At 39.4% G+C, this 25,193-nt stretch overlaps 2 protein-coding genes across 8 annotated transcripts; both read right to left on the reverse strand.

Annotated features, from left to right (window-relative positions):
* Positions 1-34: 34 nt before the first annotated feature.
* plp1b (proteolipid protein 1b) lies at positions 35-5,389 on the reverse strand. 3 transcript variants are annotated; one of them, XM_004076483.4, is made up of 7 exons: positions 5,251-5,389; positions 2,825-3,011; positions 2,589-2,745; positions 1,961-2,138; positions 1,633-1,706; positions 1,403-1,468; positions 35-802 (listed from the first exon to the last, which is right to left on the reverse strand). In XM_004076483.4, exons 1-7 carry the CDS (start codon positions 5,252-5,254, stop codon positions 731-733), a joined length of 738 nt encoding a protein of 245 aa, XP_004076531.1. In that variant the 5' UTR covers positions 5,255-5,389; the 3' UTR covers positions 35-730. The 3 variants fall into 3 exon arrangements, with proteins under 3 accessions (XP_004076531.1, XP_004076532.1, XP_011481913.1); XM_004076484.5 differs by lacking the exon at positions 5,251-5,389 and adding an exon at positions 3,386-3,596; XM_011483611.3 differs by lacking the exon at positions 5,251-5,389 and adding an exon at positions 3,417-3,583.
* A 3,231-nt stretch (positions 5,390-8,620) lies between these two features.
* nlgn3b (neuroligin 3b) lies at positions 8,621-25,193 on the reverse strand. 5 transcript variants are annotated; one of them, XM_011483575.4, is made up of 7 exons: positions 24,737-25,193; positions 20,772-21,438; positions 19,117-19,176; positions 18,043-18,192; positions 16,601-16,786; positions 12,883-13,672; positions 8,621-10,618 (listed from the first exon to the last, which is right to left on the reverse strand). In XM_011483575.4, the coding sequence occupies exons 2-7, from the start codon at positions 21,250-21,252 to the stop codon at positions 9,826-9,828; spliced, it is 2,460 nt and encodes an 819-aa protein (XP_011481877.1). In that variant the 5' UTR covers positions 21,253-21,438; positions 24,737-25,193; the 3' UTR covers positions 8,621-9,825. The 5 variants fall into 5 exon arrangements, with proteins under 5 accessions (XP_011481877.1, XP_011481878.1, XP_078786428.1 ...); XM_011483576.4 differs by lacking the exon at positions 19,117-19,176; XM_078930302.1 differs by lacking the exon at positions 20,772-21,438 and having other exon boundaries at positions 24,737-24,900.

A 25,193-nucleotide genomic window follows, 5' to 3' on the forward strand; every position in this document is an offset into this window, starting at 1 on the left:
CGTTGTAGTCATTCAAATGAAATTACAAATAAACTGAGATTTCAAAGGTTTAATTTGAAGTAAATACAAATGTGCACACAAACACGTGAGCTGGAGACTAGTTAAAGAAACAAAAAGTGCCTCTGTGACTTTTTTTTTTTTAGCTAGTATCTAAAACCCATCCGTAGACTGTGGCATTCAAACAAATCAGTTAGAGCCTGTGATAAATGCACAGTAAACTTCATGTTGGATGAAAAGCTCAAAGAAAAAATCTGGCACATTCAATTTCCCCCGCTTTAGATCCACAACGACGACATGTAAGTTGCTGATAATGAGGAAATCATGCTCAGAACCAATATGCACATCAGAGACTGAATAGTGTGCATACAGTTATGACTTGCAAAGCAAGCTGGCAAAGCTTTTAATTATTCATGGAGTATCGTACATTGCAGCCAGAAATAGGGAAGGCTTACAAAAAGGATAAAATGAAAAGTCACAAAAGGAAAATGAACAATGCAAGAGATTCATCCAGGGGGATCATTACTGGGTCAGAATTATCTTCATCTCTGCCTGTTGTTCATTCATGACAGGGATGAGAAACATTTGTCTGTTATTAAACATTCACAAGAACAGTAGATGATCCAGGTTTGAAAGGTGCTTTTTTTCTAAGGTAGGATGAAGAGTTCAGATCTAGCGTTGCGTGAGCTGGATGTCCACCTTACTGCCAGAAGATGAAGGAGAATGGGGCAGATTAACGAATTCCTTTCCTGCCAAGGAAACGCAAGACTGCGTAGTTGTAGGTGGTGGCAATTAGATACAGAAACTGTAAGAAAATGGGAAAAGAGGGGAGGGGAGGTGAAGAGAATAAAGGGAATCATTTCTTAAAAGTTATTCATAGTTAGGCAAGAGAAAGACATGTAGGTTTGGTTTGGAATGATGCACGTTGAATGATTGGATGTTGAAAAATCTATTTATCAGATTTACCACATGGAAACCATTTTAATAGGCGTTTTAATCAACAGAAACAAAGCTATATAATTATCAATCATTTTCCTGCTAATACAGTCAAACTGCATGACTGTTGTTTAGTTAGAGAAGAATAGAATAGAATAGAATAGAATAGAATAGAATAGAATAGAATAGAATAGAATAGAATAGAATAGAACGCTTTACTGTTGTTTACGAAGGAGCATGATGAAATTCTAAATGTGGGAAACTAAACAAAGCAAAGGTCTGTTCGTCCATTGTCAAAAAAAGGCAAAAGAAATCCAAACAAGTATACAAATGACTGAATAATATGCAACAATCATTTGTCTAAATACTGATACAATGATTATTCTTTATTTTAAATTCATTTAATCCATTATTTACATTTTTAGAAGGCAGTTTGCATGATCGGTAAGTGCAGAAAGTATTTGCTCACCAGTGCCAACAGAGTGACCCCAGCTCCAGCAAACGCAGCTATGTACAAGTCATAGGTCAGGTGAAACTGAGGATAGAACATAATCAGGTCAACAGATGCCAAGTGAATCAATCCCTCGCAGGTTATTACCATTCTCTTGTTTTACAATGCATAGTCATATGTACTTACTGCACATATACTAACATCTTAAAGCAGATTGGCAAATATTCTTCCTGTATGCATCTACTCACTTCACTGGTTTTGCAGATAGATGCCAGGGTCATTCCACAGCTCTTGCCTGGCACCGCATTCCAGGGAAGCAGACCTTAATGAAAACATGACGCAAGTGAGCAACATCTTACTGGTGATGAATCAAGAGCGGATGACATATGTGGGCTCCAGCTTGCATATGAGGGGAAGAGCAATAAAGAAATTAAGCTGCAGTCATCTTTATTATTTCATAGCTAATTTAGCCATCAGTCCTGCAGCCACTCCCCTCTGATTAATTCAATGCTCTCAAGGACACATTAACATTCTCATCAGGGGGGCATGCGGTCAGTTATTATGAGAGTAACCCACCATACTGCCTCGCGTCCATACAGATCCAGCTGTGCTGATTAATGCTGGCTGTCGTCTCAGCCAGGAGGTTGATGTTGTGGCAGGTTTGCTCCATGTTGAACAGGAAGAAGACTGGGATGGCACTGAAGGCAAACACTGCGAGCCAGATGAAGGCCAAGATGTATGTCACTATGATAAACTGTTGAAAGAAAAAGGTTGCAGTTTTGTTAGTCTTGATGCTCAGGTGTTATTGTCACAGAATTTTTCCACCATTAGTAATAATAATAATAATAATGGATTGGATTTATCTGCGCTTTTCAAGACACCCAAAGCGCTTACATTGTGTCCATAATTCATTCACTCCTCATTCATACTTGGTGATGGTAAGCTACGGTTGTAGCCACAGCTGCCCTGGGGCAGACTGACAGAGGCGTGGCTGCCAGTTCGCGCCTACGGCCCCTCTGACCATCACCAGGATCATTCATGCGCATTCACACACCAGTGAAAACCACACTGGAGGCATGTAATGTTTCTGGAGTAATCAAAGAATCTTTCATTATCCTGAAATATTAAAGACAAACCAGCATTAAGTATCTTAAGAATCATCTTCACCCCCCCTCATGATCTCCTCCCCCAGACATGTCCTCACCGTCAGGCTGAGGCAGCGGCCACACTGGGTGCTCCTGAACTCGCCAAAGGTCTGCTTCACTGCACTTGTGGCGTAGAAACCCTCAGCCAGCAACAAGATACCATAGAGAAAGAAAAAGGATGCCAGGCCGTAGATAACATACTGGAAGTACTTGATGCTGGGATAATCAGAGAGAGAAGTCAGTACAACTGTGAAATCAAACTCATTGTGAAAGTTGGTAGCTGAGGATTACTCACAAAGAGGCCATGACCACGTAGTCCTGGACATTCCGGGCAAAGTAAGTCTCAACAAGGACTTCGGTTTGGGTCAGCGCTTCATGTCCACAGCCACAAAATAATGCCATGCCAATATAGCACAGCAGGGTGGCCACCAGTGACGGGTAGGGCACTGCCCCAATGCACCGGATACAGCAATCATAACAACCTGAAGGGGCATAATATATCAGCACACAGGCGGCACAAACCGCACAAATAACCACACAGCACATCTATGCCACGATGCAGGAGTCTTTCATCTCATTCGGGGGGCTAAGAAAAAGGGCTCGCTCAGCCTGCAAATCCATGAGCGTACAATAAAACCCCACCAACAGGCAAGAAAGCAACAGAAACAAATTAGACAGCAGTGGCAAAAAAGAGTTCAAGCAGCAATACCCAATGAAGCGTCCAAACAGAAGCAGCCACCACTGATTTCACAACAACCTCATGCACTTCTTCCATATAAGTGGGGATGCTGAAGCTGGGAGCAAATATCCAATTTGTTAATAAATGCATTGCCAGAAATGGGATAGAGGAAAGCACCTAAGGCTTTGCAAAGCCAAGGCTGCCTGACCGGAAACATTTGCTTCCTCTGATCTTGTATTCCACAACGAGAGAGATCCCGGCGCCAGACTGTGATGATCTGAGCTGCCTACAAGGTTTGCTACTGTTCAATGAGCCTCTCTGCGCTGATTTCATCCGCATGTGAAAGCTTGTCTGCTTGTGCCAACACCTCACAGCGTAGCCCTTACTAATTCCAGTCCAACCCTTTTTCTTCAGTGGTTACAGGCGTCACCAAGCCACTTTGGCGATGGGGCTTGAAGAAAGAGCTTCTCTTTGTGATTGCAGATACAATATCCATTGTATCTGCATCTATCAGGGAGCAACAAAGGGCAGTGATGTCAAACAAAGACAATCAAGTCACAACACACACAGTGTAGTGTGTGGCAATAGAGGGGGTCACCGGGACATCTCAATACCAATAGAAGTGTAGTGAAGCCACCCACAGCTGGATGAGGCTGGTACCATGGCACTGAGCAACAGTAGTGGGGGCTCAGTTCAAGTATTTAAAGAGTGGGTGGGGGGCAATTTGAATATTTTCACAACAACACCAAGCCCACTTAACAATAACATTTTTTCTAATGGATAATATTAAGAAGCCTAAAATGTTTTTATCTTGATAAAATCTTAAAATTAATTTGCAGATATGTTTATGACAATTTGAGTGTGCATGTGGACAGTAATGTAACTTCCAGCAACTTGTTGCTTTATGATGATTTATGATTTTACCTCCCCCCTTGTAATCACTCTCCTACCCCCCCCCCCACATCTTCTTTCCACCCTTTCTCTTCTTCCCTCCTTTTCCTCCTTTCTTTTCCATCCGGTCCAACAGAAAACGGCTACAAATATAATTATGAATAAAGTTTAGTCTAAATAACAAAAGGGTTTATTCAAGTATACACATTGTATGTCAGAAGATTCATTACCCCATGTTGTAACAGTAAAATATGTCCAACACAAGAGACCTTCAGCTCTCTTCTGTTTGCTCAGCTATTGGACAGGAGAATTAAAAAAGAAAATGACACATTTTCTTAAATGGTTCAGTTAGAGGAAGGAGACAGCAGTGTTGTAAACAATCTGCCTGGAGAGTAAAAATAGTAACAGCAGGAAGCCTAATAGTCCCAAAAACCCCAAGTGCTTGCAGACACCCACACATCAGCAGGAGCTGCAACGGTGGTGGTTATAGTGATAGTGAGAAAAATGTCATGCCTCCATTTTGTACTTTTGCAAAATAAATGAATGCATGTCACTTGTTGCTGGACGAGTGATCAATATTTCAGTGGCTGAAAAATTTTGAAAACCAAAAAGTCTTCAAGCTCTTTGCGAGTGACAAAAGACGGACAGAAATTTAGTGGCTCCAAAGTTCTGATGAGAATTTGCAAATTTCTGCTGTGCCACATGTGGGAGTGTCTGACCCCTTTCACATGAGTGACCTGGCATGGCCCCGGCATGATGAGAGTTTATGCCCATCTCTCAGCCACTTTGACTTTATAAATCTGTTGCTGAAAAAGGATAACAAATGAGGACTTCTTCTTGGTTTTTTTTTCTATTCAAAAACTAACTTTTATGATAAATATCCTGAAATTCTTTTTTTTTGCACATTGAAGAGAGCTGCATGTTAGTAACAAAAACAAAGGGCAAAGCAGTAGAATTTCAATGTTGTCTAGTCATCTATTTGATGAAATAAAATGGGTGATTTATTAGTGAGAAGATTACCCCCACGTTGCTCAAGAATGATATTAAAGCATGGAAGCAACACATTCAAATGCAGCAAGTTATTAAAATCCAGTTATTCAAATGACACTATTAAGAAATGATAAGAGTAATTACAAATTGTCTGCACTCACCCATGTCCACAAAGAAGTGTGGGTGAAAATGAAGTTTGGCTGGATGGCTTTGTGACTGCGATATGAGGATATGAGAAGTTATTCCCCGCCACTCCTATATGAATCTGACTTGAGCTTTTGTCCCATCAACAATAGATAGACCACATCTCCCCGAGTCACATCTTAAAGTCACAAAGCCCCATTTCAGCTGCCAGTCATTATTTGTGTAGCCACTGGATTTTGGACAGGGGGCCAGCAGAGGCCCAAAATCCTCATCTGAACTTTTATCAGATTTTTTAAGCTTTTAGGAAGCAGGTGGTTTTTGTAAAGTGCAAGTTTCTATATGAAGTGTTGACACAAGATATTAGAAATAAATGTCACACCTGCTCTACATTATTACCTGACTAAACTAAACGTTTTTTGTATTTTGGTGCAAACAGCCCAAAATTCATCACAAAAAATGTCTTCAATGTCCAGGTATTAGGATTTTCACCTTGCACTGCTTTTATTGGCACTAATTTACATTTAATGCATTCATAATAAAGGATGTGTTGACTGCCATTATGCACGTGTCTTATGTTTGCATGCTCCACGTGGTGGACTTTATCACCATACAGACGCTGTCAGATATAAAAAGTAGGCGCAGACAAAGATGAGAAATAAAATGAAAAAGCAGGGGCTGACAGTGATTAAGTTAACCAACAACGGTGACATTGATGGTTGGGTCCAGCTGCCGTCCTCTACCCCCCCCTCCCTAGTGTTTGACCCAGTTGATGTCAAAGCTGGGTTCAGCACAAAAGAGCCAGTGTGAAGCAAGAGAGAACTCCCTGCTGTTGAGGACAGAAGAAAGCAACCATCCTCCTTTTTTTGTTTACGTTTTAAGATGACAATAAAAAAAGATGGATTTGATTGATGAAAACATGATAATAGTGCTATAATATTGTACAAACTGCAGTTTGTATGGCAATGCCATATCCTATGTGTTAAAATTGGATGGGTTTTAGAGCATAAACTAACTCATCCTAATCAATAATGTGTTTTAAGAAGAACAGAATGAATGACTCCTCTGAAATACATGGGTTTAAACAAAGTATTTCAATTACTTGTACACACTGAGTATATTCACCGTGTTTGTTGGTTTCTGTTATTCATTCCTCGTTATTTATGTTCTAAATACAGAAATTTATCAAACACTTGGGAAAAAAAAGGTTTTCTAGTTTTTTCCCCAGCAGTGATCATCTTCCCGAAAGAGGCAAAAATATATGTTTTCTCTGCAAAACAAAATAAAAAAAATGCTCAGTGCAGTGCCTTTGTGCTTTTAAAGTTCTCATGACTTATAATTGCATGTCGTATCTGACAGACATCCCAGGTGGTAAGTGGTACAGATATTTAATGCAAATGGACAAGCGCAGATTGACAAATTTAAAGTGCGTCCGCACAAACTGTACTTTATTCATCTTATCTGTTGAATTTCCTTTAACATTTGTCAAAGCAGAAAATGATATTTGACATTTTTTTGATTAGATTTGACATGATGATTAGGAAATATAAAAACCTCTTTAAGATTGTGCTGAGCTTGTTGTGTGTTAGATTAGCTGTCTTGCTGTTATAGAGGGATAAATGAACAAGGATACTCCTGTTTTGCAATTTATTTCAACACTATTTTTTAACAAAACCTTATATTACATGACAAAAGTTAAAAGTATAACTAACGCAGGATACTTTTTGTAATGTGGTTCCTCTATTCTCGGAGCCTCTGAGTGACCACATCTGATGTGATCAGCTCATTAACCCTCAGCTTCAGGAGTCACTGCAGCTGCTGCCAGGCTCTCTCATTAGTTTGGTGAAAGTCAGATGGGCAGCTCTGCTATTTCTTTCATGGTGTCAGTTAAGTAATCCACTTTTTCCTCTATGTTTTAAAATCCTTTTGGGTGTTTTTCATCATGTGGTCGTTGAGAAGCCTACATTTACAACTGCTGTTTTCCCACAGCTCTGCTAGTGTCAGTCATTTGGTTAGAGATCTGAAACTCAAACCATACTCTGCTGGGCTTCCCAGCTTCTATATAGGGGACTTCAGTGACTCAAACACAATTACCTTTAAAAACCCAGCCTTACTAAATCTTCTTTTTCATGAGGCCAGAGTCCCTGGAGAAAACCAACACATGCACGGGGGAGAACATATATAAAGGTCCACCATTGGTGTTCTCTTCCAGGTCCCCCAGGACTTGGACTTGAACTGGGGGCCTTCTTGCTGTGAGGCAAGAGCGCTAATCACTGCGCCACTGGAATACGTTTAACGATATGGCTATACCTCCCATCGTCCAAAAAAATGCTTCATAGGTTCATTGGTTACTCTAAATTGTCCCTTTGTGTGTATGGGTGCGTGATTTGTGGCCCTGCAACAGACTGATGACCAGTCCAGGATGTTCCCTGCCTTCCCCCATGAGTGGGCAGGACAGGCTCCAGCAGCCCCGCGACCCTGAAAGGGACAATACAGATTTGGAAGATGAATGGATGAAAAGGATTTTTCCAGTAAAGGGAGTTTATGTGACCCCAAAAATGTCACTAAAACACATTTTATGCCATAAATTTGAGAAAAATTAAATGCTTGTTCATTCAACTCTTGTTCTATTAGTCTCACATTCCTTTTTTGGTACTTTTTTAAAAATTAAACAATTCAAAAACACCTCAGCTTTGGTGACATTTGGCAGATTTGAGCCATTTTACTACATTATTTAAAGCCACTATGAAAATGTGAGATTTTATTTTTACTATTTATGTATTTGATCAACTGTAGAAATCAGCACCTTTCCTAGAGTCCATTAGAAAAACATTTGGACAATCTTTGGTGTGCTCCCTATGAGTGTGCATAATAAAAACCATTTGAATGAAATGAATTATTGAGAAACTGCAGACAGGTTTCATCAATCATTTAGCTCAACCAAGCAACTAACACCATTAAAATGAAACAAGATGAAAACCTCTGTCTGTTGTTTTTTACTCAATTTTTAATTCAGAAGCATCATGTTCAGTCCAATTTTAACTCCAAAAACTATCTGCTGCCAAGCTTCGCAGAGCTTTACTGCACACCACTTGGGAGACATTTCCGTTCTATAATGTTGCAGGACATGCCATTGGAAATTCACATAATCAACATTTATGGCGCAAAACCATGCTGATGTTGCAACAGTTTGGCGTGCAAATTCCCGTTGGTACCATTGGGGTTGTATGCAAAGCATGTGATTTCACATGAGACAGGAAGTGAGCGCATCATGGCCGCTTCATCACCCAGCTTCTCAAATGTCCCTTCCTGACCTTCATCGATCATTTCCAGCAGGCTTTTTTGTGTGACTTAGAGTTGATCAAATTCCGATGTCAGAGAAAACCCAGCTTTAGTTTGAAAAATCTTTTAATAATTTTTCATTTAGATAAAACAATGTTATGATAAGTTCAAAAGAAACATATCAGATCTCCCATTATGTCCAGTCAGTAAAGGACGTCCTTTAGATTTATGGTTTCCAGGGTCCCAATCCTTTGAAGCAGAAGTCTTTTCAGTCCCTTAAGACTCCATCTTAAGAGTGAATAACTGAATTGGTATATATACATTTAGAGTAATCTCTCCTTACAGTATTGGTAAACAAACAAGAAATTAAATATTGGGCTAGGATTATGCTGTACAAAGAAGGAAAGGCAAAAAAAAATATGAGTTAGTCAGTGAAACACATCTTAAGTAATTATTTTTGTCTATAGTGAGGCAAAAGTTATATTACTACAGTGTACCTAGCAAAAATCATGAGCACATAAAGCTAAAATATGGCAAGGATACTCAATTAGACTACAATAAGTCACACGACATTACATGATGCAAAAGTGAATAATTCATTTAAAAAATGCATAATTTACATTTTATAATGTAATTTTTTGATGCCTCGACCAACTCCCCCATCCACAGACCCCCACCAGTTTCAATATGACCAGAAGGAAACATTTGAAATGATTTTTACAGTGTTTGACCATTATCTAAGTGAGACGTCCATGGTTTCTGCTATGATTCCACAGTAACTCCTGTTGTAAGCAATGTACAACGCATTTTTAAAGCAATTACAGTAAAAATACATTTCTATAATAAGCAATGTCAAATGAGAGATATGTATAAAATAGCTTGAATATTGCAATCATAATACTACTTCTTACACTTTTTTTTCCAGAACTCATCTCTGTCCACCACAAATTGTAATGTCACTTTGTCCCACAAGAGCAAAATAGATATCACAGAGTAAGAAAAAGCTTCTCATACAAATCCAACTGTATAAACATTATACTAAGTTCTTGCAGGGTAAAGTTCCAAAAAAGCCAACGTGAAAAATGAAATGCACTTTATTTTTTTTACCACCATTGAAACTGGTTATTATAAAATGACTAAGCAGTTTGATTTCCTATCACGAGAGAGCAAAGGCAAGATGTTGGAGGTGTAACACCTTTGGAAAAGAATGAATAAACATCTTCAATCCTTCTTTTTTATCTACACATCCTAAATACAGTTTTACATTTCATGTTTCGTGTATACAATATTTCTCATCTCCGTTGGCTATGAAGCTATACCCGTGTGGTTGAGTGAGTGCTGGGCAAACCAGCCGAGCTGTAACCAGCAGGAAAGGTGCTATATGGGCTCATGTTGGAGAGGCCCATTAGGGAATTGGGGATCATGGTGATGTTGTTGGGGGTCATCAGAGGGATGTCATCAGGGGAGCGACGCTGACTGATGGAGTAGCTGGGTGAGACGTGGAGAGGATTGTGAAGGGCCTCACACGGGTTCCTTTGCTGGGATGACAGGGTCTCATCCACTGTGTTGGTGTGACCTGCACTGTTGCCTTTGCTCTCACGCTGAGGACTGGGCTGCTGGGATGTTTCCTGGCGACTGCGCTTGTCCTTGCGGTAGTACAGTGCCGCAAAGGCCAGAACATTGAGGAAGAGTAATGACGCCCCTACAGCGATGGTGACACTCAGCTCTGTGGAGTAATCTCTTGGGTTCGGCATGATTAGAGGACCCATCTCACCGCCCCCTTCGCCGTGACTGTTGGCGGTAGATATGGGAGTACGTCCGGTGCTGCTCGACCTCTTGCCATTGGACTGGGTAGCATCCAGAGGGGTGACTTTGGTGGTAGTGGAGGAGTAATGGAACATGTCGTGGAGGTTGTACAGATGGGGCACCAGATGTTTCCAGAAGGCCACTTTGGTGGCACGGTAGTGGTCACGAATGCGAGGCTTCAGACCAATATGCAAATACATTTGATCATATGGGTTGTATTTAGACCAGGCCACCTCTTCAAAGCGGTTGGCTTTAGTGTGGATGAACTTGGTGTCCTGTGGCACCGGCTTGTTGGGATCCCTGTGAACACATAACAGAGAACTTGAGTCATTTAAAGTAAACTTTACGAACCAAGGAAACTCACACATTTCATCAAAACTTGTAAACTTTCAACAGAGATATTGAGATTACATGATTTCTTTTTAAATTTCATTGACCAACCTATTGTTATAACAAAACTGTGTCCTCTAAACTTTAACTGTTATTTTTGAATTACCTTGTTTCTTTGCCTTTCCTGCTCACTAGAATAATGTCTTTGTCTATAATCAAATGTAGGTAGTTAAAACATATTTCTGTATCAGATCTACTGGAAGATTAAGAGTTTGTTTTCTTAAAAAAATGGCAAAAAAAGAAAAGCAAACATTCACAGATGGTGAACAAAATAAGTTAGAACACATTGGTATGTCCCCATCTTTCCTCATGGGCTCAGCATCCCCACATATCCACAAGCCGTAACAGTATACATGACCTTTGCTTTGCTTTTGCCTGCTGCTGAAGTCATCCTACATTAAATTCACTGTGGGTTACCTCTGCAGTGCAGCAGCAGCACATTCCTCACTCAGGTGAGTCCAATAGACAGGCACATATTTTCCCTGTTAACCCCATTTCCCTTTAAACCAAATCATTGAATATAGACTTGTAAACCCAAAACACCAAAAAGAAATCAATAAAAAACTAAAAATATTCACGTTTTTAAATAAGGTTAACATAGTTCTGGGATTAAAAACAAAACATGGTACGTAATGGCTTTTTGCAACCTTACTCCTTTAATGTGAATAAAAACAAAAATTTGCTGTTACTTTTCTCTTTATAATCACAAACGTGACATTTATGAGTAATGGGTTTGTCAGATTGGAGGTGTGGAGCATTGATCAAGTGTGCATTTCAATAATGCAAATGACAAGAAAGCTTCAGCAAAAACACGAAGAGAGCAGTTGTTTATGCCAATCTGTTCATCACTTTACAATAAGGAAGATAAAATTTAAGTGGAAAACATACAAAGTTTATGCCTGGCAAAAACAGGGCTGTACTACAACAACAACACAAGCAACCAGAAACCTTCAACACAAATTCGGAGAAGTAAAGAATAAAGCTATTTGAATAATATGTAAAATGAATGTCCTAGTGATGCATAAGACCAGTAAAAGGTAGGCCAACCTACAAAAACGTAAGACACCTAATGTAGTTTCTAATCTACATCTTTCATTTCATTGATGGTGCTCAATCTTTAAAGTTTCCAAAAAAGGAATTTTAAATGTCCTTATTTATTGTACATAACTTTTGTTTTATCTCACAAATTTATTTAAGTATGGATACAGTTTGATCTTTAACAGAGTTTTTTTTTACACCTGACCTAATGATGAAGTATTATATAATAATAATAAAATACTTAGTAAAGAGGATTTGACATAAAAAGGGAGCTATGCTTTGTCAAGAATTCAATCATTCAATTAAACAGGAAGCATTTGCAGAAACAAGTATATACATATCTTTAAAATACATGTTTTGGTTGCCTTTTATGGTGATTCACTAAAATAATATAAGAAGCAGACTAAAATTATTAAATTGTCTGTTGTGTCTGAATTCCTTCACTGCTGACTAGTGCCATTATGTAGTGCTGTCTGAATTTACAATTTCAAAATCCTAAAAAAATGTCCCAGAAGTTTCTGCAAAAAAGCAGTGTACATCAATGCTCACTAGATTGGCAAATATAGACAACAATGCATTGCGTTTGAACGATTTTTCATGTGAAAAAAAGTGTTTTTTATTTGTATTGTTATATAAACCATCTGAGTTTTCATCTTCAAAATACAGAGGATTCATAAACAATCGGTGTAAAATACTCATATTTATTAGATTTTTACTTCAGAAAATAGGGAACGTTGTATTTGCTTTTTAAAAATAAAAAGTAGAGAACACATGATCTTCAAAACTCTACTACAATCTAGGGCACTTAGATTGTAAAAGAGATAGTAGTTAGGTGGTAGGGAGAGACTTTGGACATCACTGTCTTATATCAGAATAAAGAGTATCTAGGCATATCTATGTTCATTTCCTGTTTTAATAATACAATGGATCATGCAACAGATGAAAATAGCAAAAGAGCTTTTTTAATTCCCTTATTAAACTAAACTGCTTTTATTTACTAATATGCTTTCACTCTGTGTGTGATTTTAGGCAGTTAGTGGAAAGACACAAATGAAAAAAAAAGTGTGCGTCAATAATGAATTTCGCTATTACTTTCATGTTCATAAAATGGTGACTGGTTTTGTGCTGCCACTCACCCGCTCTTTGCAAAGTTGGTCCAGTACGTCATAACTACAGCACTGAGCATGATGTCATTCCTGGAGAAGTTACAGGGGAACAGATCTGTTGGGCCCACCATAGGAATGCCAAACACATAAGGCACCTCATCTCCATGGGCTGAGTCCGACCACACCGGTTTCATAAGGCTCTGGCAGTGGTGGTAGAAGGCGTAGAAGTAAGTGGGCGAGCCATAGCGGGCATGTAGGTCTGCTGTAACAACTGATGGTTCCACCCACTGGTGGTCAGTGAAGAGAGCAACAAGAGTCTTCCTTCTGGTCTCTGGGTTATCTTTGTCGGCCCAGTCTGTGTACATAAATTTAATTGTCTCCCTCAGTGTGTCTTTTCCCTCTGGATACCCGTACAAGCTGTCAACAAAGTCTGACACAGCAAAGTCAAAGTCACTGCCAGACACGCCATCCTCCAGGTCCATCGCATTCTCCACAAAGCGCAGCCCTTCACCCTGGTTGACACCCAGCATTATATCGTAGTTGAGGAACTCGCCCTGCTCCATCAGAATCTCTGGGTCATCAGGGATGACGTCACCGTCAATGACGGGTCCAAACGCGACACGATAGCGGGCAGCCTGGATGTCTTGTTCAACAAGTTCCTTGGCGCTTTTCTTCTGCAGGCAGGATACCATGTCCACCGTGTCCAACACATTGCAGCCCACCCTCTCAGCCAGCATGCGGGTGTACTTGACTGGCTGGTAGTTGACCGCCCAGCTGGACAGTGCTGAACCACTTTGGATGATGGCTCTGTGGAAAAGACCTTGGGAGACAAAAATTTTGGACAAAAAAACCCCTAAGTTAATCAATCAGTTAATCAACCTAATATTCAGAACAGTTTGTCTAAATGTTACTTTGAAGCTCTTAGCAGTTCAAAACGAGGTATTTAAAAGCAAAAAGGTACATGCATTAAACTGTTAAAAGATAAAAGTGTAGAAATTTTGTTTTTTTCCTGCCGTTTTGTTGTTTTATACAGCATGTCTGAGGTTAGATTTTGTTGCTGGTCAAGAAGCAATGGCTCACAATCCCTCTTTCAATTTCTTGTTGGGTTAAAACAACCTGCAACATCATAACAATTCAAAAAGGAAAGAAAGTCCAACAGACAAAGGTACCTTTACGAGGAGAGCAGACAGAGATCTACCCAGTAAACAATCTCTCTCCACTCTGGTGCATATTCTGCTGCCTCCTCTTTTAATAAATTGTTTTGGGTTGTCCCTAAGTTACACATGCGCTGAGCTCTAAGGAGGGGAAACAGATAAAAACACATCTGCAGCGCTATCAGAAAGCATTTATTACAACATGTCCATCCTTCCACAGTCTTCAAATCATCTCTGGACCTGCAAAGCCGTTTCTCACAGATAAACTAACACAGAGCGTCCTGCTGAAAAGACGCAAAGAGAAACATTTTCTCCCAAGGGTGTCACCTCCACCTTCCTGTGAAACAGATTCGGACACACACACACACTTATGCGAACATGATTAAATCACCTATATATATAGCTAGGTGATGCATAAAATAAACAAATATGAGATAACCTATATACATTATTCCAACAGTTCTCTTAAAGATATTTGATTACATTAAAAAGGGAAGGGTTCTGAGTGTGGCATCAAAGCTCTCCCACAACAAACTCATCCAACCATATCTTTCCTTTGTGCACTGGGGCACAGTCTAGTGGAACCGAAAAGAGCCCGAACCAAACTGCTTTCACACAGCTGATAGCATAGCTTTGCCTAAAAGGTCTTGGTATCCTAAAGGATTAGGATTACTTTTTACTGAAAGTAGGGGGCAAAACCCCAAACCATGAAGAAAAGACCTATACTGTAACTCATCCACCATGAAATTCCACACGTGGTAAAATGAGGTCAGGCAGATAAAGTTCTCCTGGCATTTGCCAAATTAAGTCTCCATCCTTTTTTGCAGCTGCTGCAAAGCTTTTATGTTTACATTAAGGTTGGTGGAAGTTAGTCATTTTCCTAAAACAGAATCAAGAAAAAAGTGTTACGTTTTCCTTAGAAATCATTGACATAACACAAACTTTCGATCATCTTACTGTTTGTGTGTGCACTGTTGTAAGTCTATATCACACATGAAGGAGTCTAATATTATATAGCATATTTTATTTGCTTTGAAAACTTTTATTTTTGCTTTCAATCACTGATCTTAAACTGCTCACTTTCAAACCTCTGCTCTCAATCACAAAAAGTCACAGCTTGCTTGTCAACATGTTATGCTCCTCTTCATGGCAGAATGTCTGCTCTGAAATTTTGCGCTCAGATTCCCTTCCATTTTCTCTCAGTTTCACAAAAGAAAGGGAGTGCACTCTAAAACGTGTGAGCCTGAGTTCAATGATTTATAGGTGTGCCACAGTACTTTTTTTTTCCAAAGTGCACTATAAATGCTGCTTTGGACAATAAATCAGTACAAAGAACCATGAAACCAAAGTCCATAAGGAGCTGCTCAAACACAGCAGTGAATAGAGGATGAAACTTTGGCTTTTTCTGTTGTTAAAAAAGCTGAAAAATTTCTGAATCCTCTTGTTTGTTTCATGTGATGCTTTCCCCATGCAGATGACAGTGGGGGCATATTTAACTAATGGTCAATTTGCAACACTGTTTTAGGAAGAAGAGGCTAATTTCCCCCCCTAGTATTTGAAGAATGCAAATGTAGAATTGTTAATATGGTGTGTCTAACAAGCTGTGCAGCTGCGCAGAGAGCAGAGGATGCATTCAAATGCATCCTTGAATGTTAATAGAGCTAAAAAAACAAAAGCTTTTTAAAGTGTTGGCATGCGGAGCATCACTCCTGCCTCTGCAGATTTTTCATCTTCTGCAAATAAAGTAATACATTTTATACATCAATTCCATCCAAATTTAAGAGACAACAGCTCTTTGAAAAATAGTACCACCCTGTGTTTAACCTAAAGATGTTGGCAAAAACAGCAGGAGACCTTTGTCTGATTGCTGTAGCATCCTATAAAAAATTCACAAAAAACAACTGCTGCACCATTACTGTCATTGATTGAAATACAGTGTATCTGTCTTTTTTTTGGTAATTGCTACTAATGTATTTTAAAGAAAAAACATAAATCGATTTCCTTGCTATCCTAGGATTAAAATACACATACACAGTTTGACGTTATTTTGCACCAAATATGTAATTTTTATTTGCAGCCTTGACAAAATGATTCCACTCTTCATATTTTATTAAAGCATGTCAGAACCTTTGCGCTTTTTTCAGTCTTGTTTCCTCACATTTGAGCATTTCTAATTGTTCACTTTCTTTCCCAAGTTTCAGGACCAAAAACATCAGCTCAGTTCAATGTATTTTTTATTTTTTAAACAAAGAAACCTTTGTAGATATGAAATAAAAATAAAGTTAAATCAACTGTTATAAAATTTGTTATAGTCACAGGTCCAGCTCACAGCATGTTGGGAACTTTATAATGCCAGTGGGCTACTTTTAAGGGCTTCACGTTTTCAAAGGCTGAGCTTTTAGCCTGATTAGACTGAGTAAAGGAACAAAAGCAATCACTTACTCAACAAATACCCCCCCCCTCCCTTTACACTATACCCATATCATAACACTTCATGTCTTAGACTGACCGTGTGTAGCTACACTTTAAACAATGAATATAATTCCACCATAAAAAATAATTGGACAAACTTGAACCTAGTGACTAGTTCTTACCCTCTGAGTGGTGAGAGAGAGTGAGCAGACTGACACAAGAAGCACCAATTCCAGATCCAAAGACTGTGATGCGACCTGGGTCTCCTCCAAAGTATCCAATGTTTTTACTTATCCAGCGGAGAGCTTGAATCTGATCCAGGAGTCCATAGTTGCCTTTTGCTGCCTGGTCACCGGTGCTGAGAAAGCCTGATGTGTTCAGACAGACAGCAGAAGCAGATCTAAATTTGAGCTCCACAGTACACATAACAGCTTTGATCTAAAGCTGTGGCCCAGCAGGGCGTCTGAAAGAACTGACACTATTCTCCCTCAGGTGTAAATATGCCTTCGCTCTCTCCTGCAGAGTTTTAGTCTTACAGCACTTTGCGCTTCCCCCAAAGGAAAAAAATAAAAAAAACAGATTCTGTTCATCAAATCTGAACAACTTCTCTTCTTTGATAAGTTTCATGAAAGCAAAGTATTTTCTCCCATGATAAATGCAGAGCTCATGAGTGAGTTCAAGTTTCTAAAACATGTGTTCAGCTTTGCTCGAGTAATATTTTGAATGTTAAACTGAAATAAAAAATAGCTCTAACTCTGTTAATGCTCGTGACAGGCAGTGAAGCATTAGTTGTGCTCATAAGTTTGCATTCACTGACAAAAAATATTGTTTATTCTCTTAACCATAACACAATTGCATATGCAAAACTATAAATTATACCTATGAAGTTTGACTTTAAAAGAAAAATTTGAAATTACCCAAACAACACACTGCAAAACTAACACCATCCTGTTTGACACTTTGGGGATTAATTTGTTATAGGAGTCAAATGTCTCATCTGTTATACACTGATTTAAATCAGTCTTTATCAACAGACAGTGGGATTCTCAGCTCTGCCGAGACCTCTTCACATGTCAGTCAGGATTCACTCACTTTGATGTTACTGAGTCGAGAGGAGAGCAAAAGAGATTTCTAAAAGAGTAAAGGCTGATGAGTTATGTAAAGCAGCATGGTGTAACAAAAAGAAACCTAAAGATCAATTGTGCTCTAAATCTGATTTAAAAAATAGAAGTAGAGAATTTAGAGGTGCTGAACTGCAGTCAGGTAGATTTTAAGCTCAACTGTCAGAAAAGTTTTTCAGGATGCTCAAAAAAACCCAAACCTTTACCAGTTTTAGCAAAAGTATAAGTATAATTGAAGATAATACATGTTTTTTTTCTTCATTTGACACAAAGTTCCTGCTTAAACTTGCAATTTTGTCTCTGATCATACAAACACATAACTAATATTTTCAAATGTTCCTAAAGTACTTATAGAATGAGCACAAACATAAAACAGCCTTAGTTTTACAATGTCAAACCTTTTTTCTTTCTGTCAAAAAAACAAACAAGCTGGGATTGACATCTGACATGATTAATCAGAGATACATATTGGATTCAGAGACAGCATTAAAAGCTCTTTTCACCTAATATTCCAATTCTGTAGTTGAGTGTGACGACAATAACGTTCCCATAACTGGCCAGAATGCTGCCGTCCATCATGTTGCCGGTGCCCTCCATATAGGAGCCTCCGTGGATATAAACCATCACAGGTCGGGCTTCGGAGTCCCTTATATCTGCAATGTTGACACAGACACACAGACAAACACTCTGGATGAACACACAACTGCAGGGACAACAGTTATGAAATGGAGCCTTAATAGAAAGCTGAAAATGTGCTTAAAAGCAAAATTATGGAGGCAGCCTTGTGATTTGAATGCTGTAACAACAGTCAAAATAAGAACAGAAAATACACTCTGTCATGGCTTGTGAACATAACCAGAAGTTGTCGGGGTGCATGGAGGTGTTGTTACCTGATTTCTGCACCAAAACTATAGAATCCTCTTGGCTACACACAGAGAGATTAATTTTTTTATAGATCCAATCTCGATTTTGAAGATTTTTCATTGCAAAACTTTAAAGAACCACTCCAGTGAAAATTGTGTTTTTGGTGCAATAGATGGGCCACAAGCACCCCTTCGCGCTGTCAGCAACAGGGAGGGGAGAGGGGGCGGAGTTACTCTGTACCAAAAGCCCCACACATAACTCCGATTTCTAATGAACTACTGCCGCTCTGCAGAAACTTTTTGATTTAGGGTAAAAAATAGCATAATCATGATTAAAAGACCACTGGGAACGCTTTTACAACACATCAAAAGAAGATTGGAGCGGAATTTAAAGTTTTGAACTGAAACATTGTACTTTTAACTAAATTAATTGAAGCTATTACAACACACCAAAATATAAATAAATAACTACCGGTAGTAAAAATGAACTATATTCACAAAATTCAAATAATCTCCAGAGTGTAATCTTTGGATGAGTGTTGAACTTCAGTATTTGACATACAGTACATAAGATATCACCTGATTTTTTTTTTCACTCAAAAGAAGAAAAAAAAGATCCGTTAACTCCGTTGAAAGAAAATATCTCAAGAAATACAAAATCTTGAAAAATTCAAAAAGACTCCATGCATCAAGACTGAGCTCTTTAAAAAATACCTTCGGATATATGAATCTCGGCATGTGAGAAAGACGCCCCCTTTTTCCTGTGTTGGCTTCCTGGGATTCACATGGAGGGAAAAAGAAGTAGAGAGTTCAAAAAGGCAGGGTAAATCTGACTTTTCTTGCGCAAACACAAATGGTTAAGAAGGAAAAAGATCCTTCTTCTCATAAAAAATCAAATCAAAAGGTTATAGATTTGCCCCCCAATTAATATACATGAAACTTTTGTTTAACTACAGCAAATATTTACAGTGTTGATTCACTCAAGTGTACAAATGTTCCCTATTTGACATATGAATTTGCACCCACGCACCCACACACTTACACACACATCCTCTAATTACTTTGAATAAAGGGATTTTTACTTGATGATTAATTACATCTTTGTCTTCACCTGTCAATTCCTTTGGTAAATGCCAGCATGATATATAGTGGTTCATAATTAACAGTTAATAAAATCTCATTTTGTTTGAAAAGATAAGTTAGAGTAGCTCAAATTTCCAAAACATTCTTCATAATTTGTTAAAAAGATAGCTGGAGATAAGAAGACATGGTGATACCCGAAGAATTAATCAGTCAAAAATGTCTCACATGGTTTCTATTTTTTCTTTTTTTAATAAACAAGTAGTGCAAAAAGAGAAAAATGTGAAGAACAAAACGGGTTTAGCGAATGCTATTGAAACCGATGTGTAGCAGTGACATTTAATTAACTTGTATAGGTGCCAGGTGCGGCGGTCTTCTGCATTGGCGGCCATCAGGCTTTAAAAGATGTGGGCTGCACCATTTTGGACATCCACCTCTCAGGCAGGCTGTTTGTCTGTTGTTGCTATGCTACCACAGTAAAAAAAAAACATCCTCAAAGGGTGCCGTGTTACATACACAAGCAGAACACAGGTCGACTTTGAATGCTGAATATTTTGTGTTGCACTGAATGGCAGAAAGGGAGGCCATACACTCTCAGAAAGCAAACCTAATTAGTTAAAGGAGGCTGAATTAGGAGAAACGTGTTAGTTGTCAGTGGATTGGTGTCACATTGTTCGGCTAATCTACAGATCCACACATAAAAAGGTTCCTTCGTTGATTAATCTTACAGATCAGAAACAGAAAGGAATTCAGCTCACGATAGACAGTTGACTCTTCACTAATTGGCCCCCAATCAGACACACTGTCTGAACAGTGACTCATTAATAGTGAATTTTTAAAAGAAATCCTGCAACGCCAGGTTTCTTCTGGCCTTTTTTATGTTAAGCCGATGCTGTGAGAGGACAACATGGTGTGATCGCCATTTTAAACATTGCTGCCTTGTTTAAATAGACCTGTGTGTCAACACTGCCCAAACTCAGTAATAATTCATTGGATGCCTCTTGGTTGGACAACAAGCACAAACCTCATTGATTTTTTCTTTTTTTTGCTTGCGTTGCTCAATGTGAATCTACACAAAACATCAATTCAGAAGCAACAACATCAAACAGCAGCTGTCCGATGAATTCCTGCACACCTGCATAATGGCAGCAAAAAACAAAACAAAGATGGCATTGCTTTGAATGGAATATCAGCCTTGGGTTGGTGGCAACAGTACAAGCACTGATCACAAGACAATGAGGGCAACAGCAACAATGATGGTTATGAAAGGTCACTGCTACCAAACTCACCATCATCTGTTGGAGCGTAGATGTTCAGATACAAACAGTCCTCGCTCTGATCCTGAATGTAAGTTGCTACAGTGTCCAGGTTGTATGTGAACCATATGGGCATCATGATCTCTGGCACTGTGCTGTGGATGTTCTGAGGGCACACAGGCATGAAGTGGGTAGCATTCTTTACACCTGACCAAGATGACGGCTGCTCAGGCGGCATGAAACGCTTCTCGCCTACAGGTGGCGCCGCATAAGGAACCCCGAGGTATTGATCAACTGGCCTGAGAACTTCACTGGGCACAGGAACCCTAAGGCCCCGCAGCTTCCCAAACTGGGTTGTCACCGTTGGGTAGAATTTCTGGCTTGTTGCTTTGGTCAGTGACCAGCAGGAACATGATATCCACCAAAGAAGGGCACAGTGGGCGAGGGTTGTGGTTCCTTGCTGATGTAGCAGGTGTGTAGGCAACAGATGGCCTCTAAACGTAGCCAGCCACATGGTCTGAGCGAGACGGCGCCCTCACACAACACAAATGCACACTCTAGTGTCTGTTCAGCCTCTTTGCACCGACTCTGTCAAACGGGCATCTCTCAGTGTGCCTTTAGATCAGTTTCCAAATCCGAGTTCACCTCAGCCAGGTATGGAAAGCCTCTGCTTCCTTTTTTCATTGCATTGTACGGAGATCTAAAAGAAAAACAGTACAATTAGCACAAAAAACATCAATTTTATTAAAAAAACAAACATAAAGAAAGGTACGACACAGAAAGATTGGATGTGGTGAACCTTATGTATAAAAAAACAAAGAAATAGTTGAATTTGCATGACTAAAACAGTGGAATATGAGAAGTGACATATATAAGAAATCTCTGAAAAGACATGGCCTGCTTTAATTTATTACAACAGCTTTTCAGGGGGAAGCTCACTGTATGAGAAGCAGTGTAAGAACAAAGCCTGTCCGTGTCAGAATGAAAAGAATTTGGGGATTTTGTCTGGTGCAGTACATCACAACATAAAAGGAAGCAGAGAAATCCTGAGAAATCTCTGTATCCAACAGGGAAGGAGGAAAAGCAACACCGGATGATCCCCTAACCCTCAGACCACACTGGGATAAAAGCAGAGATGAAGTGAAACTCTCTGCATGGACGCTGAAGGGCTTCTTTCAGCAGACATCATTTAAAAATGTATAAAAATACAAAAATAAACTTTTTTTAATGCAAATAAAAGAATAATCCAAGCATCACTTAATCTTTTGTTGCTTCATCTGTGTGATGTTGATTTGATTTTGCTTACATGTTTTGCATGATGTATGAAAGTGGTTATAAATAGCAGTAATTAAGGAGTATTTTTAAGTGTGTTGCCCTATCTGTAAAAAAATCCTAACTGCATCTGTCTTTGAATGCAGATTCTTATGTTTCACTTGAAGTTTAATCTGAAAAGCACATTTCTTGCTCCCCATCAATTCAAGCTCATTACAAAATGCACACAGCATTTCTTCTTTTTCAGTAAAACCTACAAAAACATCTAAGACAAATCTTCAAAGTTCAGGATAAAAGAGGACAAACTCCTGTTGAATCAAAAGTGTGACCTGGTTAAGTTTCATTGTTTTATTTCAAAAGCACAGCATCACAAACCGAATTATTCCTGCCAGTACAGCTCAGTTTAACTGTCAGTTACTGAGATGAAAATGCATAGTGTAAGCGTTGCTTGCTCCCAAAATAAACATGTCTGATGGGACCACAGACCCTCCACATATAGGAAAGTAATTACAGTCAAACTGAAAGATGAGGAGGAAGAGACAATCCAAGCAGAACTCTGTTTTATTTGCAGTTTACCTCTAAAAAGATTAATAAAATCCAATATTTCCACAAGCTGTCTCTAATACAAAAAGTGAGAAAAATCAAGGAGAAATGTAAGCCCCTTTTAAGCTGTTTACTTAAATTACTGCATGAGTGCTCATCTGCAAATCAGGGCCAGGCCAACAATTTCTTTCCTGTTGATTCCACACTGAGTTAGATTTTTGCAGATTACGGAAACAATCCAGTAACTGTAGGGTTTGTTGCAAAGAATTGCTGTCATGCATGCACATAATCGAGCAGATCGAAGTATCAAGTACCTTCTGCCTGACGCCTTCTAATGTAAGCTCTAATAAAAAATATATCTCCTTCTATTATACCACTTTGTTATTTGTAATACATCAGGCCCTCTCATTTGCTTGTCATTGAACAAATTAAAAAACAGGCTTGTTAACCTGAGTAGATTTATTGATGTGCACAGATCTCGCTTTTCCAAGGTTGCAGCTCCATTTTTATCTATTAGGACAGTGGACAATGCCTTACTGATTCAACACACGTGTCGTCCCATTAGCTTTTCTCTGTTGCTGCAACATTTCGTTGGCAGTGGCAGGAATTCAAACACGAGTAAACGCAGCTCCGTACATCCATTACAGCAGTAGCAGTGCACTTTGCTTATTCCTGAGAAACGATGCAAAAATTTCATTCTACCACTATTACAAGGGGTCATCTGAGAAATATGAGACTTGTCTGCCCCAGGCCTGCTTTGTCTGATTTAATTAACAATTATGCATGTTCCCCTAAGCCAAAAAATGTACAAGACATGTTCTGTCACCAAAGGCAACGATGTAGAGCTCCAGAGGCATTAGTATTGAAATGAACCTGATTCCTGCTTGATATTGGGGAATATCTGTTCCAAAAGTGTTCCAAAACAGTTTGCGTTTTGAGTTAATTTTGAAGTGGAAGAATAAAAACATTAAAAAAACTTCAGTTAAATCATTGTCAGCTCTAAAATGTCAGTAAAAGAGACATCCTTCTGATTAGTTGTATAAGCAGCCCTGACATTTGATAAAGAAAAAAGGGAAGGAGGAAAAAAGCCCACAGCGCTGCCGTACATCAGAGGAATAATATATATTCTTAAAATGAGAGGCCTTTCCTTATAAAATAAACATGTGTGGTGCCACAGTGAGCACATTTCTTTTTTGCCTGGGTGAGATCTGACCTCTGATTTCATTGGCTGAGTAAAAAGTAAAGCTTCCTTTAGAGGTGTACCTGATAAAAAAATATAACTCCTTTTTTTTCTACACGATCAGGGCAGTTATAGACTCCCCTTTTTTCAACCTCTTCAAGTCTAGGACAGTGGAGATGTGGATAAAAGCTTTATAGCTTATACCAAATGGGCCATGTCATAAAAGTGAACCATCATTCAGTCATGTTTGATACAGGGCAAGTTATTGGGCAATTTAGACTGGCAGCATGCCTAGAATTCAGTAACTGATATGTGCAAACTCTTAGTGTTTTACAACCAGAAGTGTTCTGTTCTGCAGCAGTCAGATCTTTAGGATGATTTGGGCAAAGACGATCACCTGACAATGATCCGATCCTAGTAAAAGACCTATTAAAATGATTGCTACAATTTCACTCCAACCAATATCTCCACACACAGCATTGACAGGAAACAATTCAGCAACAATTCAGCTCTAATAAAAATCTCTGGCACAACATCTTATCGATTGGGGTCTGGTAGCCTGGGGGGCCCTTCACACAAGAGCATCTGGAGAAAAAAAAAAGTCTTGTATTCCGGACTGGGCTTCCAGTGTCCTTGTGAATCGACAGCATCTTTGGAGAATAATCCACGCATCCCCATTAAAGCAGTAAAATAGAGAGGAATACCCTCAACATGTAGGGAGCACTCAACGCGATGATCACGGTTTCATTAATTATTGCAAGGATTCACAGAGATACCAAGCCACAGCCCACGAAGCGTCGACAGGACCGCTGTGGTGTGTGCGCCTGAATGGGAAGCTTGTTTAATTTAGGTCTGAAATGGGATGATAGCTGGTGGGGGGATGAATATTATCAGAGAAGGAAAGTGGGCATTCTAGCAGTGAGCTGATGGGATGGAGAGAATGAGAAGAGGGGAAAATAAATGTATGTAAATAAATATCTATTCAGCCATTAGGTTAACTCACCTGCTGGACCGCGCTTCATCCCGACATTTCCTCCATCATGCCCGTGTGGCTGCAAAACAAAGCGGTGTGTGAGAAATATTCCTCCCGGCGTCGGTATCAAACGCGCAGATCTTCGCTCTTATCTGCTCCTCTGCACCGTCTGTGTGCTTTGCGCATTCACGACGCCAAGGTCAGGAGCGCCAACGGTTTTAATGGAGCGCCCACCATAGATCCTTCTACGGCGCCCACTGCCAGCGCGTTACTAGGCAACCACTGGGATACGCCAGTGCAATAAATCCTCCATCCCCCCAAAAATCCCGACAGATTCCCCATTTAGAAGCCATTAACTAACTACATTAACCTCGTGCGCGCACAAACCCGTCCTGCTTTGACCACAGGTTAAAGTGAGGCTTATAGGCATGCAGGCCTGCAGAGAGGATATGCGGGATGAAGACATTCATTGCGCTGCAAAAATCCT

The sequence above is a fragment of the Oryzias latipes genome, chromosome 14, assembly GCF_053564925.1.
Source record: "Oryzias latipes strain Hd-rR chromosome 14, Olatipes_Hd-rR_3.1".
NCBI classification, from domain to species: domain Eukaryota; kingdom Metazoa; phylum Chordata; class Actinopteri; order Beloniformes; family Adrianichthyidae; genus Oryzias; species Oryzias latipes.